This window comes from Myotis daubentonii, chromosome 12, assembly GCF_963259705.1.
Source record: "Myotis daubentonii chromosome 12, mMyoDau2.1, whole genome shotgun sequence".
NCBI lineage: Eukaryota > Metazoa > Chordata > Mammalia > Chiroptera > Vespertilionidae > Myotis > Myotis daubentonii.
In genome coordinates this window covers 33858564-33877711 of record NC_081851.1, presented here as the reverse complement: position 1 = coordinate 33877711, position 19148 = coordinate 33858564, and the positions used below count along the sequence as shown (strand labels likewise).

The 19148-nt window shown below is 49.8% G+C and overlaps 1 protein-coding gene across 1 annotated transcript in view; it reads right to left on the bottom strand.

Moving 5' to 3' along the window:
• EVA1A (eva-1 homolog A, regulator of programmed cell death) overlaps positions 1–19148 on the bottom strand; it is an 82035-nt gene that overhangs the window by 33899 nt on the left and 28988 nt on the right. The window contains exon 3 of the mRNA XM_059660814.1: positions 15948–16217. Within this exon, the coding sequence (XP_059516797.1) occupies positions 15948–16217 (270 nt within the window). The remainder of the gene's footprint in view (positions 1–15947; positions 16218–19148) is intronic.

Sequence of the window (19148 nt, the reverse complement as noted above, 5' to 3'; positions counted from 1 at the left end):
TGAAAGTGGATAACGGAGAGACTGGGGGCACAAGTGCTGGCCAGTGCCAAGGCAGCAGTGAGGACAGGAAACCATCTGAAATATGATCAATTATGAGTAAATAGAGACAGAACCCCCAGCTGCCAAGCATCATGTGGAGGAGGTGGGCAGAGAATGACCACAGATGGAAATACTTTGAAGTAGGATCCGGACTGAGTCCACTTAGTCACCCCAGTCTGAGGAAGCAGTCTGAATTCTTCATGGGAAAGGACTGTGCTATGGGTTGAATTATGTCCCTCAAAGAAGATATGCTGAAGTCCTAATCCCCGAATCTCAGAATGAGGCCTTATTTGGAAATAGGGTCTTTTCTATTTAACTCAGTGAAGATGAGGTCATTAGAGTGGGCCCTCATCCAGTATGACTGGGGTCCTTATTAAAAGGGGACATTCAGCTCTAGCCTGTTTAGCTCAGTGGATAGAGTGTCGGCCTGCGGACTGAAGGGTCCAGGTTCGATTCCGGTCAAGGGCATGTACCTGGGTTGCAGGCACATCCCCAGTGGGAGGTGTGCAGGAGGCGGCTGATCGATGTTTCTCTCTCATCGATGTTTCTAGCTCTCTATTCCTCTCCCTTCCTCTCTGTAAAAAATCAATAATATATATATATTTTTAAAAGGGGACATGCGGACACAGACACACACACAGAGGGAAGATGATGCTAAGAGCCACGTGGGGAAGACAAAAATGCCAAAGGCTACCAGAAGCCAGAGGAGAAATGGGACAGGTCCTTCCCCAGTGTCTTCAGAGGGAGCATGGCCCCACTGATACCTCTTCTGGCCTCCAGGACTGTGAGACAATACATTTCCCTTATTCTAAGCCACCAGTTTGTAGTGCTTTGCTAAGGCCGCCTAGAAAATTAGTGCTGGCTGGGAGTCAAAACAGACCAACAACTATGGCAGACACTGACATTCATCTCCCCAACAGGCATCCCCCTCCTCGGTGCTGGGTGAGCTCCACTTCTGCTGTGTGTCCATCCTCCCTGGCCCAAGGCGTGGGTCACGCAATTGATTCACATCACTCATGGGGGTCTCCTTGCCATTGGTTTACAATGGGAACCAATCCTGGCCCATGAGTCTCACTAGAAGGACCTCTATCCATGATATAATTCAGTTGTTCTCGAATATTTCTGTGTCTCTAAAGTCCTGTTTAAAATTCAGCACAGAGGCCATCTCTATTTGAACCTGGACAGACACTAAACTAATGATCGGTGGGGTTACTAGACAACCTGATGGACATGGTAACTGAACTGACTTCCTTGATACTTGTTAGATTTGTCCTTTCAGATGCTAAACCTGACCTCCAGGGTTTAAGCCTACAAATGTTCCCGTTTCTGATATTATTACCTCGATTTGACAAATATCTCCTGCACTTCTGTAATACTCAGTGAATAAGACAATGTTCTGATCTAGGCACTTAAGTTCAGGGATTCTCTAGTCCATAACCTAATATCACACTGTCTTCTCCAGATTGTAACATGAACAAAATCGTCAGGTTAGAACTATAAGTCCAGGTATGTCCTTCATCAAACACAGAATAATTCACATCTAACAGTGTTTGTATCTAAAACAGAGGTTCAGTTCTTGTTTCTTTTTGTGTGTGTGTGTGTGTGTGTGTGTGTGTTTATTGTTGTTAATCCTCACCTGAGGATATTTTTCCCATTCATTTTCAGAATGGGGGCAGGGGGAGAAACATTGATTGATGTGAGAGAGACACATTGATTAGTTGTCACCCCAACCTGGGGGCCAGGGATCAAGCCTGGAACTGAAGTGTGTGTCCTTGACCAGGAATCAAACCTGAGACTCTTCAGTCCGCAGACTGACGTTCTAACCACTGAACACACCAGCCAAGGTTCAGCTTCAGTTCTTCCTATGCCAGAGACCTATTAAGAACCCTAAACGGCTAGATGGGTCTGAACAGGGACAGAGAAGGGAGAGGAGGGAGCTGCACAGGCAAAGAGGGGAGAAGACTACATTTTAGGAATGTTGACAGTAGACAGGGGTTCAGTCTCAGTTCTACCATGTACCAGCTGTGTGACTTTGGGCAAATGACTTACCACTTAAATACAACTTAATAGCCTTAAGAATTCTGCTTGACAATGAGGTCATCCACGTGATGCACCAGCAGATAAACTCCCGGGATGTGCACATGGTTCTGAGTCACACATCCAGAATGGCCACAACTTTTTTCTTCACTGGAGGAATCAGTCCACTAAGCATTAAAGAAACAACTAGACATGTTCCCTTCAAATTGGTCATGTAGTCCTGTCATTTTCTAAAATATATATTTTTATTGATTTTAGAGAAAGGAAGGGAGAGGGAGAGAGAGAGAGAGAGAGAGAGAGAAAGAGAGAAACATCGATATGATCAGTTGCCTCCTGTATCCCCCGAACCCGCAATCTGAACATATGCCCTGACTAGGAATTGAACCCGCGACCTTTTGGTGTAAAGGCTGTTGCTCAACCAACTGCGCCACACCAGCCAGGGCAGTCCTGTCGTTTTAATGTTGAAGCGTGTCACAGGTCATTTCTCCTATGGTCTCTCCCTTAGTTCCTCTGAATGAAAGCAGCATCTCCTAACCGGTCCCCCTACCTCCATTCTCTCTCCACCCTGCAATCCAACCTCCACTGAGCCACCAGAATTATTGTTCCTGAGCAGGGCCTGGTAAACTACAGCTCACAGCTAAGTCCAGCCCATGGCCTGTTCTTTGTACATACAGTTTTATTGGAACAGAGCCATGCTCATTCATTTACATACTGTCCTTGGCTGCTTTCGCCCTGTAGTGGTAGAACTGAGTAGTTGCGACACATCCAGCAAAGCTTAAAATGTTTACCATCTGGTCCTTGACAGAAAAAGTCTGCTGGACCCTTGGTAATGTGTTCCAGAACACTCCCCTTGCTAGCTCATCCCTCCCTCCAGTGACTTGTCTCTAAGAGGAAGTCTAAGCCGTGTTCATGGGCCCTCACCTAGCTTTCCAGGCTCATCTCTCCCCACTCCCCCCATGCAGCCTAAACTCCATCCTCGCTGACTGTGAGTCCTCCAAACACACCAGGTTCCCTTCACCTTGGACACTGCCACCCTTTTCCACACAGAAGACTTCTACCTATTCTTCAAGATTCTTCTTAAGTACCCCTTCCTTTATGAAGCCTTCCCGAATTGCTGCCTCAGTCCTATCCAAGGGTCAGGCACTAACTTATTAGAAGGTGATATCCCACCAATAAATAGCAGGTCATATACTGTCAGTATGAGTCTACATATCTGTCTTCCTCACTAGACACCTCACTCTAACTGTTCTCTCCCGTTCCCTCCCCTGTTCTCTTCCAGCATAGTACCTACCATAGTATTCATGCATTTCTTTGTGAATTTGTTTCTTTAATCTCTTTCTCTAACAACTGTGAACTCCAGGAAGGCAGGAACTAAGACTGTTGGATTCATCACCACATTACCATCACCTGTCTGGAGCCAGCCACATAGTAGTTGAATGAAAAATTTTATGAATGAATCAAATACAAATGAAAGAAGCTAAGGTATCAAAGCTGTTATTTTCTGAGCATGCCGAATTCTGCCTCTGAGACCCTCTTGCAGCTCCACGGTCCAGAAGGTTGGCTGGTGATAAGCATCACAAATAACTTTGGAGCATGTATACAGCCTTAGTCACTCACTCTTGAAATCAGTGTGGAATGTTTACATAGTCCTTTCCCAGGAGAGCAAATTCAGACCCATGGAACTGGAATAAAGCCCCAGGTATGATGATATCACTGAGTCCATGTTTGCACTGAACCATCTAATATCCCGGCCGCACCCTCTGGACAAAGGACATCCTCCATTCCTTACTGACTGACAAAGGTGGGCAAGATTCCTGCAGCCTCATCCCTCTGTCCCTAAGGAGAGTGTCCTGTCTGTCCACCACAGCCACACCCACCCAAAGGCATTGTGCTCCATGCTCACATCCAGGTGGGAGACCTGGGCAAGATGGCGTGGGGAGAGGGTCAAGCAGGAATGATCCTCCCCTGCCTCGCACAGTGTCTAGTACCCAGGGAAAACTCACGCTTGAAATGTGACCCTTGAGAGATGTATTATTCACTGGTTTTGATACCCAAAGCTCAAGATCAAGCAAATAATTCAGCTAAGATGCTACTTCATATGAATATATATATATATATGGTGTCCCAAAAATGTATGCACACAATGTCTGTAAAATATATATATATATATATATATATATATATATATATATATATATATCCCAAGGCCATTTCCTGTGTGGCCTTTCTGATCTGGACAGTGTCTTTGGTAGAAGCACATCCATAAAGGCCCTCTGTGGAGGTGTGTGCACTTAATGAGAAGTTCCCAAGAAGAGCAAAGATGCTTTTCAACCAAGGCAACTTCATGAAGTTGGCAGCCAAACCCTAATTCCAGCCCTGAGCCTCAGAGATGTCAGCACCATGAACTAAGGCAAACCTGAGATACTTGTCTAAGTCAGCATTAACTCCCCATGGTCCCTACCTGTGGTCTGAACAACAAAGAATCTTATGTGTTAAAACACAGAGACTGTCTTTGGCTCTAGATAAATACATCTTCTCAGAGCCTGTTGAACCTGTGTCCTTTAAGCCTGGTAACAAAGCATTCATAAGGAAATGTCAGTATTTTCCACTATTGAGAACTTAAATGGCAGCAGCCAAATCATTGAGGGTTATTCCAAGCATAGGGTTGTCATCCAGCAAACCTCCTTATAATGTGTCTCCCATTTCCTATAAGATCTAAGCAACTGTCTCCTTCTATAGACTTACCTTCTACCCAATCACCTTTCCTTCTGCTCAGAGGATCAGGTGTCTCATGTCTGGTTCAAAGCCAGTGTCCCCTCCCCCTACCCACCGCGAATCCACCCCACCCCCCACCCCCCACTGTGCTGGGTCCCTTTCTCTCCTCTCAAGGCTTTGTGTCACCCATGACCATACCACCCTGAGGTCCACAGAGCAGAAACCAATTCCCTGTGCATGATTGAAAGACAATTCAGAGGAGATGCTGATATGGTCTGGATTTAACATGTAATGATCCACAGTGGGGTATCATGGAAGAAATCTCTATTCCACCGAAAGACTGACAATCCAAAACACCTATCAGGGCCTTGTTAGTGATTTCTAACCGTCTCCATGCGAGCTGTCCAGAACATGGGGAGAAGCATTTCAGATCTGTGTGAAAGGAGGGAATCAACATACAGATACTTCTCCCAGTGTGCGAGGTGCGTTTGTGGCCTCTTTGTGGGGCCTCCTCTGGCTCTGCCCCTCCCCATTTATACCTAGCAGGCCTTTTCCAGCTCTAATATTCCCTCTGCCTAACACCCCAGTGATCACCTTCTCTCCCTGATACTTTCAGAGCCAAACTTCTGGAAAGAACAGTCTATGCTTGGCCTCTCCACTTCCTCTCCCTACATTTGCTCCTCAACCCACCTTGTCTTTCAAACCCACTAAGTCACCAACAGCTCCCTAATTCCCAAACCCAAGGATATTTTATTTCTTTCCTAGGTGATTTCCACATCCCTTGAGGTTATTGATTCCCACATTCCAGTCTCCCATTTCCTCCTACCTCTCTGCCCAGCCCCTCCCCACTGCCTCCACCAGGTCCTCTCCTCACCGTCCCTGGAGGTCAGTGTTGTGACCAAGCCCCCACTCCCAGAGGCAATCTGGCACAGACATTGATAGCACAGGCCCCGGATCCTGACTGCCTGGGCTAAAGTCCCAGGTCCACCACTGACATCTATCTGTATGACCTTAGGCAGTTACTTATTACCCCTGTGCCTCAGCTTATGCCTTTAAAAATAGGTATAAATATAGTCTTTCCTGGCAATGGTTATTGAGAGAATTAACACACATAAAGTACTAACACAGCACACACTCAATTAGCATTAGCCATTATAATTCCTCACCCTGTGCTCTCCACGCTCCTTGAGCAACTGAGTCACATTGTGACTTCATTCCTCTTGCTAGAAGTTTGCATATGAATCTGCTTTAAGATTGCTCTCCTGAACGTCAGACCTATAGAACCATGTGCCCACTAGATGTGTCCCCCAGGCCATCCCTGCGGTACTTTAAATTCAGTGAGTCAGAAACTGAGCTAGGCATCTTTTCCTGCAAATGCTGCTCCTTCCTCCTCCTCCTCCCCCGTTACCTCTCATAATGAATAGCCATACGATCCTGCCTCTTGGTTGCCCAGGCCAACATTGCCCAAGTCATCGCAGACTCCTGCCCCACCCTTCCTCCCCCGCTAGATCAGTCACCAAGTCGTGTGGACTTTATTGCCAAAGTATTTCTTGAGTCTGTTCCCAATTCTCCACCCCTATTATCAGTGTCTTAGATAGAAGCTCATTATTTCTCACCTGGATGATAATAAGTAACCATAATATTAAAAATAATATTGGCCACTATTATCACATGCCAATTACAGATTGATCAGTGTAACAGACAGTTCACATACTTCATTGTACACAATCCTGACCACTGTCCATACCATCCGTGTGGGAGGAATCAGAGTACCTGTTTTCAGATGAGAACACAGAGGCTCCGAGACATTTAATTACCAGCCTAAGCTACACAAAGACGTTGTGGGGTTGGGATGTAGGCTGAGGTCTGGCTGACTTCACTCAGCTTTCCCCACTCTATCAGCCGCACTGGTGTCCGAACTTGTCTTCCTGCCACCAGTCTTTTTTTTTTTTTTTTTTTTTTTTCATAAATTTTTTTTTTTTATTGCTTAAAGTATTACAAAGGGTATTACATATGTATCCATTTTATCCCCCCGCCCTAGACAGTCCCCTAGCCTCCCCTATCACCCAGTGTCTTATGTCCATTGGTTATGCTTATATGCATGCATACAAGTCCTTTAGTTGATCTCTTACCCCCCTACCTCCTGCCCCCCAACCCTCCCCGGCCTTCCCGCTGCAGCTCGACAATCTGTTTGAGGCAGCTCTGCCTCTGTATCTATTATTGTTCAAAAGTTTATAATGGTCTCTATTGTCCACGAATGAGTGAGATCATGTGGTATTTTTCCTTTATTGACTGGCTTATTTCACTTAGCATAATGCTCTCCAGTTCCATCCATGCGGTTGCAAATGGTAAGAGTTCCTTCCTTTTTACAGCAGCATAGTATTCCATCATGTAGATGTACCACAGTTTTCTAATCCATTCATCTACTGATGGGCACTTAGGCTGTTTCCAGATCTTAGCTATGGTGAATTGTGCTGCTATGAACATAGGGGTGCATATATCCTTTCTGATTGGTGTTTCTGGTTTCTTGGGATATATTCCTAGAAGTGGGATCACAGGGTCAAATGGGAGTTCCATTTTCAGTTTTTTAAGGAAACTCCATACTGCCACCAGTCTTATTCCTCCTCGATATCAACTCTATGGCCAGAGAGGTCTGTTTTCACAATGACACTCTGACCCTGCTCTCTTCTGTGTGAAATCCTGCAGTAGCTCCCCAGTGCCTGCAGAATAAAACAAATTCTTCAGCAAGGCTGTTCCTGATGTGGTCACTTTGTCCATTTGCAGATCTGTCTCCCTGCTCTCCAACCATGCCTCCCTCCCGTCCTTCTTTGGAGCGCACCCAGCCATGCTGTCCTCCTCGCCCGTCCCTCTGTGCGGGATGCCCTTCTCTCATCAGACCGGATGCCTCCAGTTCAGCCTCCTAGATGCACGTCTTCTTGGAACCACCTGCTGTCCAAACTGAGTTCATCTAGGCATCCCTCACCTGGAAGCCCAGGACACTCTGTGATGGCCTGCAGCACAGCATTTGAGAGTGGTGCAACATGCACTGATCAAGCACCTACTATGTGCCAGAGTTCCCAGGAGACTCCAGTGATTTGGGAATCAACAAGACACGTGTCATGCTCTCCGAGAACTCACTTTCACGAGAGAGATGGACAGTACAGGGCTGCGCTACTTCCTCTGATTCCCATCTCCACGCTGGACTGCTAAGGTTCTTGAGTAGGAAGAGCATCTGTTCATCCTTGTGTCCCCAGCCAGGGCCTAGAACTGTGCTGGGCACACAAGGGTGTCAGTCAACACTGATGGCTTGAGCTGAGCAGACACGCAAGGCTACCAAACTATCTGTGAGCACACAAGCCCACCCCCAGGAACACTCCACTTTCACGTGTGTCTTCTCCAGACTCTGAGCGTCCAAGTCGGTGTCTGCATTTTCACGAGGTCCTCCCAGTGCACCCTGCTGCTCTGACATGCAGCAGGCTCTGACGTTGGAGAACCGCCAGGCCAGCCTTCCCTGCCCCTGTAACTGACCTGCTGCGAGAAGAAGGCACCAAGTCCTCACAGCAGGAAAGTGGCGGTGCTGACCCCCCACGGGCTCACTGCCATCTCGCTGCAGCAAAGGGAGCTGCTGTCAGGGCTGCTCAGCCATGTGGCACACAGCACAGGAGCTTCAGAAAGCAAACGCACGTGTCTTCCAGGGCGAGCCTTCCCCGTCCCCTCCCACGGGCAGCGGGGGCCTGTCTTGTCCTAACAAGATGAGCGAGTGAAAGGACAAGCCAGCCGTGTCTGTGTGCGTGCCCAGGGCAAGACGGCTTCAGGCAGCCCTTTTGATCGGGGTCCCTGTGCAGAAACAAGATCCCCTGAAAGCTGTTCCCTGCCGTCTGAGTGACACAGGCAGGAGGGCACAGGGCAAAGTGGAGAGGCTTAAGTTACAGCAGGTGTTCGGTAAAAGCCTTCTTTTCCTCCCAAGTTTATGGGGACTTCTCTGCTGATCGGCATTTCCACCTCCTCTAATGGGGGGTGGGTTGGGGGGGCAAAGTGCAAGCAGCCCAGGTGATCAAAGAAGGGGCGGGAGGAGGAAAGGAGAGTTGCTGAACCCCAGAGCAGAGAGCTTCCAACTGCCCCCGGGCGGGCCTCAGACATCAGGCAGCGGCGAGGGGGAGAACCTGGGAGGAAATAGCTGTTTCCTCCCTGGCCACAGCAGCCCACACACCTGGACTTTCCTTTCTGAATGCTAGATTTTCTAAAAGCATCTTTGATGATAATATGACCATCCTGAGACTAGCAGCGGTTCTCAACCTGTGGGTCGCGAACAATGAAAATACATCCTGCATATCAGATATTTACATTACGGTTCATAACAGTAGCAAAATTACAGTTATGAAGTAGCAACGAAAATAATTTTATGGTTGGGGGTCACCACAACACGAGGAACTGTATTAAAGGGTCGCGGCATTAGGAAGGTTGAGAACCACTGGTGGTGAAGGGCTGGGAGTCCAGTGGCCTGAATATAATCCCAGGTCCACCTCTGGGCTATGGGTGGGACCCTTTCTCCTCCTCTGATACCGACCTCAGAGGGTGGCTGTGGGGATCGCCACAAAACAGGCACATAAAGTCCTCAGCATGGGGCCTGGCACCTACCCCAGGTGTCACTACTATAAGCCAACACTAGGTCCACCCATGGGACCACATTCCCTGGAGGGAGGATGCTCGGAAGAGACCACCCTTCCCTCTGTGTCTGTTCCTGACTCCGGGCTGGATTGGGTGTTCCTCTGACCTGGCCCTGGTCCACTGTGCTGAGTTGGTCTGTTTTCTTGTCTGTCTCCCCATTCAGGCACGAGCACCTTGAGTCAGAATGTGACTTTCATGCTAGAACATTCATTCGCTCATTTGTCACTCACTATGTACTAGCAGGTCACACTAAGTGGTGAGTAAATGAATGAAGTCTGGGGACAACCTATAGAAACACCTATATAGAGCATCCAACCAACAAGCATATATAGTCCTAGCCGGTTTGGCTCAGTGATTAGAGTGTCAGTCTGTGGACCAAAGGGTCCTGGGTTCGATTCCGGTCAAGGGTGTGTATCTTGGTTGCAGGCTCCTCCCTGGCCCGGGGCCCTGGTCAGGGCTCATGCAGAAGACAACCGATTAATGTGTTTCTCTCACATCAATGTTTCTCTCTAGAGTCTTTCCCTAAAAATCAATGGAAAAATACCCTCAGGTGAGGATTAACAACAAAAATAATAATAAATAAAAAGAAAACAAGCATATGTACCTGTCACCTGCGGTGAAACCTATGCAAAGGCTTTGGGTTCAAAGAGAACTGCAAGTGTGAACTTGAAATGTGTCCATCCTGATAGTTATCTGCTGGGTCACATGCTGAGTTTATTTAAGCCAGATCTGATCTCTACCTGTGTGTGTGTGTACATATCTTTCTCTGCCTCTCTCTCTCTCCCTCTTTTTCTCTCTCTCTCTCCTCCCTCCCCACTTCCATTACTCCTGCTCGCCCTCCTTCCCTCTAAGTCCTGAAAAACTTATCAATTACTTAGCAATTCATCCAGACTTTTGGATGCTCTAAAAGTAATGTTCACAAGTCCAAACTGGGAAGGGGCCATCACAGTTCATCAGCCAGGGCTTTGAAAAGAAAACAAAACAACAGTCCCTGGCCTTGGAGCACGGCTTTGTTTGTGACTGTGGCTTCTTTGCTTACTGGAGAGTGCCCCTCCCCTGGCCCCTGGGCTCCAGTCCCACTGCCCCAGGAGGAAGCAGGCCAGCAGAGACAGGAGGCAGGGCCACCATTCAAAGAGCCCAGCACACCTGAGCTTTAAATGTCACCCCACTGTCTCCCAATAGCAGGAACAGACTCCTGGACCGCTGAAAAGTCAAAGCCACCTGCCCAGGCCCATCTCCAGCGGCCCAGTCCCACCATCACCTCCACGTCTGCCAGGCCCTTCCCTGGCTCTGGGCCGTGTACATGCAGATTCCTATCTGTAACAGCCGCGATCAGTCCCACCAGACCCAGCAAGCTCCTACATTAAGACCCAGCTCAAATATCTTCCCTCTAAAGCAGTGGTTGCCAACCGGTGTTCCGAAAGGTTGGCAACCGCTGCTCTAAAGCCTTTCCTGACTCCTCCAGCAGAGGCTGTGGCTGGTTCCTTTGAGCTCCCAGATCTCTCCTATTCTATTTAATACACCCTGGTGACCTGTTCATGTGTGCATCACGTCATGGACTGTGACCCTGATGATAAGGACCATGTCCTCATCATGTTTGTGTCTAACACAGAGCTACTCATCCCCCAAGCACACCCTAACACCTCAAAATCCCATCGCCACTCTAGTCTAATCTGGTCCAGAGCAAATGCCCCTTACAGCTCCAAACAGGATTTCACACAGAGTCAAACATGAAGGTACGTTTCACAGGGAATAGTCCAAGACCTAACAGGGTGAGGTGTCTCTCCTAGAACCAGACACACAGCAGAAACCAGCTTCATTAAGAATCTGGTTAGTTAAGCGGTGCTTCCCAAGAGGGCAGCCAACAAAGTGTGACATCAGAGGTCTGGAAGCCTGGCCCCAGGCCGGACAGGCCCTGCTGGGCTAGTTTATCTTCTGGTCCAGGCTATGAAAGCCTCCCTGAAAATGCAAGTGATGCCCAAAGATCTGGGGTCTGACTTTTCCTCCAGGCATTAGCACCCTGGAGAAGGGCAATCTGTTTCTCAGATCAGGCAGCTGGTGACTCAGGAGACCAGGATAATGCCAGCAGGCAGTAAGAGTCTTCATCTGAATGGAAAAGGCATGGTGAGTAGGGGGGGAGGAGGGTCTGAAGGGTCTCTGATGTGTTGATGGGCAGGGAAGTCTGACCCTGTCCACCCTCAAAAGCGGGCTTGCTAGAGTATTTCTGCAACCCCGAACAAAACTGCAAGGCATTGCATGCACCAGGGAACTTCATCCCACTGAAGTTTGGGGGGAAATCTGCCAAAAAAAGCAAATTCGGGGGATCACAGCTGTGCAGAGCAGCTGTGGAGGAAGCCAGAGTACACAAAGGTGCAGGTAGTTTGGCAAGGCAGTCTGGCCTACCGAGCAAGTGGCCAAGGCACCAGCAACGAGGCACTCAGCTTTCAAAGCCCAGGGCTGCATTCAATGAAATAAAAGGTTCCAAACTGGTGAAGTGATCCGCCATAACCTAGTATCTGGTGTCACACACAACACACACAGCGGGTCAGTGCCTGGTTCAAACCTAGTTCTCCAAAACGCCATACATGTCATTAAATTCTCTTAACAAGGTTTACCTTTAATATATAAATGTTCCTCGTAATACTTGGAGAGAAGGCGTACTCTGTACCTGAGCGAGTATAAGGTAGGAGACCCAGCTGGTGGCATTCACCCATCCGTCCCACATTCACTGAATGGTGTCACCAATATTTATGTGCTGGGTGCACACTGCAGGGGGCACGTGCTTGGAAAGGACAAGGCTGGGGTCAGGTAGTTCCTGCCCCAACTTTGCACCTCTCTCCTCCACGCAGCTATGTTGACTCCACACCCCAGCTCCAAAGGGTTAATGCTCTTCTGACCCTGACCAGGCAAACTTAAGGCTTCATTTAGCATCAAGTTCATTGGTGCTGACCTGGCACTGTGAAGGGGACTGACTCCAATGTCCTGCTCCTCTGTGGCTGAGGGCAGGGTAAGGAGAGGAAAGGAACAGGAATTGTAAAAAAATAACGCCACAGTGTGAGGTCACAAGTACGGTGTAGGTGGAAAGCCCAGTGGATCTCAGCTCTTATTAATGCACATAGAGCTCAGCTCATGCTTATTGAGCATTTACTATATGCAAGGCATTAGGTTATGCCCTTTACCTGAATAGTGTGAAGAGATATCTGTGTGAATCCTGGCCCTACCCCTCATTCACCGTGTGACTTTGGCCAAGCTGCTTAGCCTCTATACCTCCATTTCTTTGTCTGCAAAATCTATACGAATAAAAGGGTAATATGCTAATTAGACCAGATAGACCGGATGTCTTCCGGACATCCTTCCAGACAAAGCCACAGTGGCAGCAGCAGCAGCGGGGTGATGGGGGCAGCGCCTTCCCCTGGTCAGCCTGGTTGCCTCCCGCAGAGGGAGGCCAGACTGAGGCTTAGGCCCTCCGGGAGCAGGCCTAAGCTGTCAGTAGGACATCCCCTGAGGGCTCCTGGATTGTGAGAGGAGGCAGGCCAGACTGAGGGGAGCCCCCCACCCCACCCGCCAGTGCATGAATTTCACGCACCGGGCCTCTAGTAGGGTAATAACAGTACTAACTTTAGAGCGTTGTTATGAGGATTAAATGAGTAAAAGCATAAAATGCTAAACCTGAACCATGTCCTGGCACAGAATAAGCACTCAGTACTAAAATGAACAATTATTATCCCTTTAGTTAGTCACACTACTTTGCAGATAAAGCAGGCTGTTTCTGCTTAGTTTACCAATAAGGCTTTGAGAGAGTGAGTCAACTTGCTTAAGGCCGCAGAGTTAATAAGTGGCAGAGCTGGGACCTGAACCCAGGCAGCCTGACTCCAAAGCCCACAATCTTAAGCACCACTGTGAGCATGGCACTGTGCTAGGTTCTAGGTACATAAAGAGCCGTGGGAGATGAACTAGGGATCCCTATGCAGTGCAGTATACACTACATGAGAGAGATATTGAAAGAAAAAAGTGGGGGAGGAGGGCTGGGGCTCCAGTAACAGGGAGCAGCAGTCTGCAGGACCTGAAGAATGCTCCACCCACAAGGGGACTTGAGTTCTAGCCCCAAGAATGATGAGAAATTTGCCAGTCAAGAAGGAAGGGAATTCCAAAAAGTCAGGACCTAGAATAGCAAAAGAATAGCCCAGGAATGAAGGGAGATTGGGGACAGAAGCTCGTATAATTGTCCAAACTGGAGCAGATAAGAGGATGAGACTAGTGAGTTGGGCCCCAGCTGATTTGGCTCAGTGAATAGAGCGTCAGCCTGCGGACTGAAGGGTCTGGGGTTCGATTCTGGCCAAGGGCATATGCCCAGGTTGCAGGTTCGATCCCCAGTAGGGGGGCGTGCAGACAGCAGCCAATCAATAATTCTCTCTCATCATTGAGATTTCTCTCTCCCTCTCTCTTCCTCTCTGAAATCAATAAAAATATATTTTTTAAAAAAAGAATAGTGAATTGGGTGGTATGGTAGGGCAGGCACACACAGCATAAAGTTAGGCTGGGACGGTAAGTGGAGGCCGGTCATGAACAGCCATGTGTGCCAACATCAGAAGTTAGATTTTATCTGTGAGACAGTGATTTGTCAACTTTATTATGGACAGGATCTACCTTCGTAAAACAGGTGTAGATTCCCACTCCTGCTGTTAGCTGGGGGGGGGGGGGGGCGGGGGGGGCGTGTAACAAGGGTCTTAAGGGACTGCAGTAGCAAGGCCTGCTGGGGTTTTAACAACAGAATTCTTGCCCAGGAATGAAGGGAGATTGGGGACAAAGCTTGTATAATTGTCCAAACTGGAGCAGATAAGAGGATGAGAGTTGGAAATAATAGCGCTTTTCATGAACTGCTACATGATATCAGGGTTTCTCAATCTCAGCACTATTAACATTTGGGACTGATCATTCTTTGTGCGCAGGGGTTGGGGGTAAGAGGGGGGGCAGAGGCTGTCCTGTGCATCCTAGGAAATTTAGCAGCATCCCTGGCCTCTGCCCACCAGATGAATAGCATCCTCCCCCGCTTACATGTAGACAGCCAAAAATGTCTCCAGACATTGCCAGATGTCACTTGGGATGCGAAAGCAAAACCCTTGTTGAGAACCACTGCTTTAAATCCTCCCATTCCTCTTTTACAGATGAGGAAATTCAGCCACAGAAAGGCCACAGCCAGGATTTAAACGCTGGTGGTCCGGCTCCAGGGCCCACACTCTTAGCCACCTGGCTCGACTGCCTTTCGGGGAGAGGGAGACCAAGCCAGGCGTCTAAAGCAGATTACAGATTTGGTGACAGACTGGATGAGAAGAGGATGGAAGAGTGAGGTTCAAAGGTGAAATCTGTGCTGGCCACTGAACTGGGAGAATAGTAGGTACTAAATACGTCTTTTTTAGATTTGAATAGAATCAAGATGTATTGGCTCCAAAAGGAAAAAACTTGGTCATATGTCCCCCCTCCCCCACAAGCCAGCAAGAGGTGGTGGGTTCCTGCTCAGACTGGAGAGAGGAGCCCTCTGTGGGACTGGGTGTGGATATGTTCCACAAACCAGCTGGTACCCAAATCCCCGCTGGGCCCCTTCCCAGCTGTGTGGCCCTGGGCTCCTTAGTTAACCTCTCTGCGCCTCACTTTGCTCTTTGCAAAACAGGAATGAAAGTTCCTGCTCTTAGACTCGACGTGAGAACTCAGGGAGTTAAAAGCAAAATGCCAAGCTTCCCACGATGGAATCGCCCACCCCCCCGACCCCCCTCGCCTTGGGGAACCATCCTTATTACCTCCTCGGCCCGGTGAACGTCTGTATCCAGCACTCCTCTCCACGCCCCCACCCCCCACCCGCCCCAACCCAATCCCTGGGAACCTCAGAGCCGCAGGGAGCCCGCTGTGCCTCTCTCCACCAGCAGAGCGTCCCCCCAGGGCTTTAGGCGGCGCCCACAGCCGCCCTATTCACTCCCCAGTCCGCTCTGATTGCGGGGTTCTGGGAGTCGCCAAAAGCGCGTGGCGAGCTGGGTGCCTCCGAAAGGAGCCAGATAACTGAGTTCCACGTGAGCCACGGACGTTTCAGGCAGGTCCGCACCCGGCCGGCGCGGGTCAAAGCCAGTCGCTGCCCCCGGAGACCCAGGGCAGAGAGGCGCCGAGATTTGGAAAGCACCTACCCCGAAGCCAGGCTGCAAAGGCAGGGAGCTGAGAGTTATTGGATCCGAAAGAAAGAAAGGGAAAGAAAAAAAAAAAAGCAGGGGGCGGGGGAAGCAACAGGAAAGTAGGAGGAAGAGGAGGCAAAAAGAAAGCGCTGGGAAGCAGAGTTCGCGGGGGCACCCAGCCTCCAACACCTGGGCAGGGATGGGGACAGAGCCGCGGCTTCGGGTCAGAAGTGCTCGGGGCGCTTCCGCGGAGGGGGCGCTGGGGAGGCGCGGGGGGCTGGGGATGCGGGGCGTCCGGGCGCCCCGGGCGCGCTCTCGGGCGCCGCTTACCTTCGCCAGGGCCGCCCGCACGCACTTCCGGGGGCTGCGCGCGGGGGGCGCGGGGCCGAGCCGGGGGACCTGCAGCGGGTCCCCCAGGGAAGAGCGGGACTATCCGGTGCCTGGGGCTGGGGCCGGCGCGGGCGCCTGGGAGAGAAACCCCAATGGAGGAGCCGCCGGGGACCGCGCGGGGAGCGGGGTCCCGGCCTCGGCGCTCGCCGGCGATCGCGCCGAGTCCCGCAGACGCCGGAGGAGCCCGAGTCAGTGGGAGGAAAAGGTTGTCTCATTTCCTTCGGTCTCCCCACTCCTCCGCCCCCTCTGCTCCGGACCTGCCCTCCCTCTCCCCCGCCCCCTTCCCCTCGCCGGCGGCCCGTGTGGGCGCTGGGAAGACGCGAAACCTGAACGGCTGCAGCGTGCGGCGCCTCCCTCCCGGCCAAGTTAGTTCACGCTCCCAGCCTCCTGCCTGCCTCCCCGCGCTTCCGACAGTCCCCAGGGCCCCGACAGTTCCCCGTCGGCAGTGCCCCTGTCTGGGTGCTCTGGGCTGTCCCCGCTGGGATGAGCCCAGATTTAACAGCAGACCTCAGTGCCTGCCAGCATCCTTCCTCTCATTCCTGTGCCGCTGCCTGCTTTGAGCCTGTAAAAACCACCACTCTACCCAGACAGGAAATAAATACTTACTTTGTTAAATTTGATCAACTTTTTTTTCCCCAGTGGGGCGTTTAAAACCTGATGTATAATCCCGAAGGAGAGTTCATTTTGATTGGAAGGAGAGCAGTCTTTGTTTGGCCCTGCTCATTCCGAGTGGGGTTTTGAGTATTGAATGAGTATTGGAAGCCTAATAGGCCCTGAGCTGGGCAGAGATGAACCAGAAGGGAATATTGTTCCTAAAATCGACGTAGGTGATTAGTACAGACAGAGAGCAAGGGTGCTGTGGTCTCTTAAGAGATAGGTCGAGAACTTTCTGTGGAGTAAAGACAGCCTGGGCAGCGGCAAGAAGGCATGAGAAAGCCCCATGGGGAGGCAGTCCAGCAGAGAACCCAGTCAGGATGGGAAGTGGTGGGGGGCGGCAAAGAAGGAAGAGAATGTTGAACTAGTCCATCAAGGGAGGATAGAGCAGCAGGGAGCAGTGGGGCAGCATTGATAAGACCTCATGACCAAGAGCCTAGAGCAGTGGTTCTCAACCTTCCTAATGCCGTGACCCTCATGTTGTGGTGACCCCCAACCATACAATTATTTTCGTGGCTACTTCATAACTGTCATTTTGCTACTGTTATGAATCATAAGGTAAATATCTGATATGCAGGATGTATTTTCATTGTTACAAATTGAACATAATTAAAGCATAGTGATTCATCACAAAAACAGTATGTAATTATATATGTGTTTTCCGATGGTCTTAGGCGACCCCTGTGAAAGGGTCATTCAACCCCTAAAGGGGTCGCAACCCACGGTTGAGAACCGCTGGCCTAGAGGCTCATGGTGACAGTGGGTGACCAGAAGCCCAGAGCATCTCCAGAGCTGCTACTCCACGTGTGGTCCTGGGACTGGTAATAGTAACATCAACTGGGAGTGTGTTAGATATGGGGACTCTCCAGCTCCATTTGTTTTACTGAGTCAGAACCTGAATGTTAAAAAAAAAACCTCAAGGATTCAAAAGCTCATTAGCATTTTGGAACCACTGCTCTTTACACCACTGACTGTATATTAGTGACTGCATATTAGAAACACCTGGAGAGATTTAAAAACCAATATGAGGCCCCTGCTCCACCCCCACAAATGCATATTTAATTGGTCTGGGATGGGGCTACAACATCAGTATTTTTTAAATGCTTTCCAGATGACCTAATGTAGTCAGAGTGGAGAACCACTGTTCTAGACTTATTCAAAGAACACCTGTGTGGGGGTGAAAATACAATGACAAGTTATAGCCCTAATACAGAGGCCACCGTCACCTGGAAAGGGCCTCTGTTTAGGGAACCAGATTCTAGCTTCAGATGGCCACTAAATTACTGTCTGAATGTGGACTCACCCCAGTACTCCCTTATCAGGCCTCAGTTCCCTCATCTGTAAAATACACATCTGACTAACTTTACACTCTACCTCCCAGGATGCAGGGTGCCATCAGAGCTTCCCTGACTCCCCAGTTTTATCAGCAACCAAGGAAGTGGTGGTGTTGAGAGGAGGGTTTTCCTGGTGTAGTATTGTGTGTACCTGCCATGTACACATCCATTCATGAACACCAGAGATCAAAGGATTGTGTGCCAAGCACAGGGCCACACTCATAATTGGTGCTCCATAAATGTGTACTAAATGAATGAATAAATAAATAGGGCACACATGCCAGGAGGTGGCATAGACTTTCTGTGGTGAACTCACCCCAGTCCAGAGCCTCTGCATTTGCCCCCTGAGCCAGAGGAAGGATATTTGGAAGCACTGTGACCCATAAATCTAGCTTTGGGTTTAAAACTACTGCTATTAAGGACTGCTGACACTTGTTGAATGCTTAGCACATACCAGTCATTGTATGTAATAAGCATTGTAGGTACTACTTTGTATATACTCATCCTAATATATAAAAAGCCAGGGGCCGTCACGACCGAAACAACCCATTCGGACTACCAAACAGCAGGGGCGACCAGGCCAGCAGGGGGGGCAGATGAGGGTGACCAGGCTGGAAGGGGGAGGCAGTTAGGGACAACCAGGCTGGCAGGGGTGGGCAGTGAGGGGTGATCAGGTCGGCAACAGGGGGCAGTTAGGGGCGACCAGGCCAGCAGGGGTAGGGGGGCAGTTAGGGGCAACCAGGCAGGCAGGCAGGTGAGTGGTTAGGAGCCAGTGGTCCAGGATTGTGAAAGGGATGTCCCAGATTGGAGAGGGTGCAGGCTGGGCTGAGGGCCCCCTCCCACCCATGCACAAATTTCGTGCACCAGGCCTCTAGTTTTATTACAATGATGAAGGTACTGTTGAACCCTTGCACTCCAACTGGTTAAAGAATCACAGATATGGAGGATGTGAACTGCCATCTAGAGCAGCCTTTGCCTCTTGTGCAACTGGACACAGGTGGCTGGAGAGCCCCACTGGAGCATCTTACAGGTCATTCTCTAGAGCATGCAGCCTTGAAGGAAGGGTTTTAGAATGACCATTCCAGGGCCCTACAGAAACAGATGCTCCCAGAAGCTATCTGGGAACCCATGGGTCACAGCTAAGCCTTGGAAA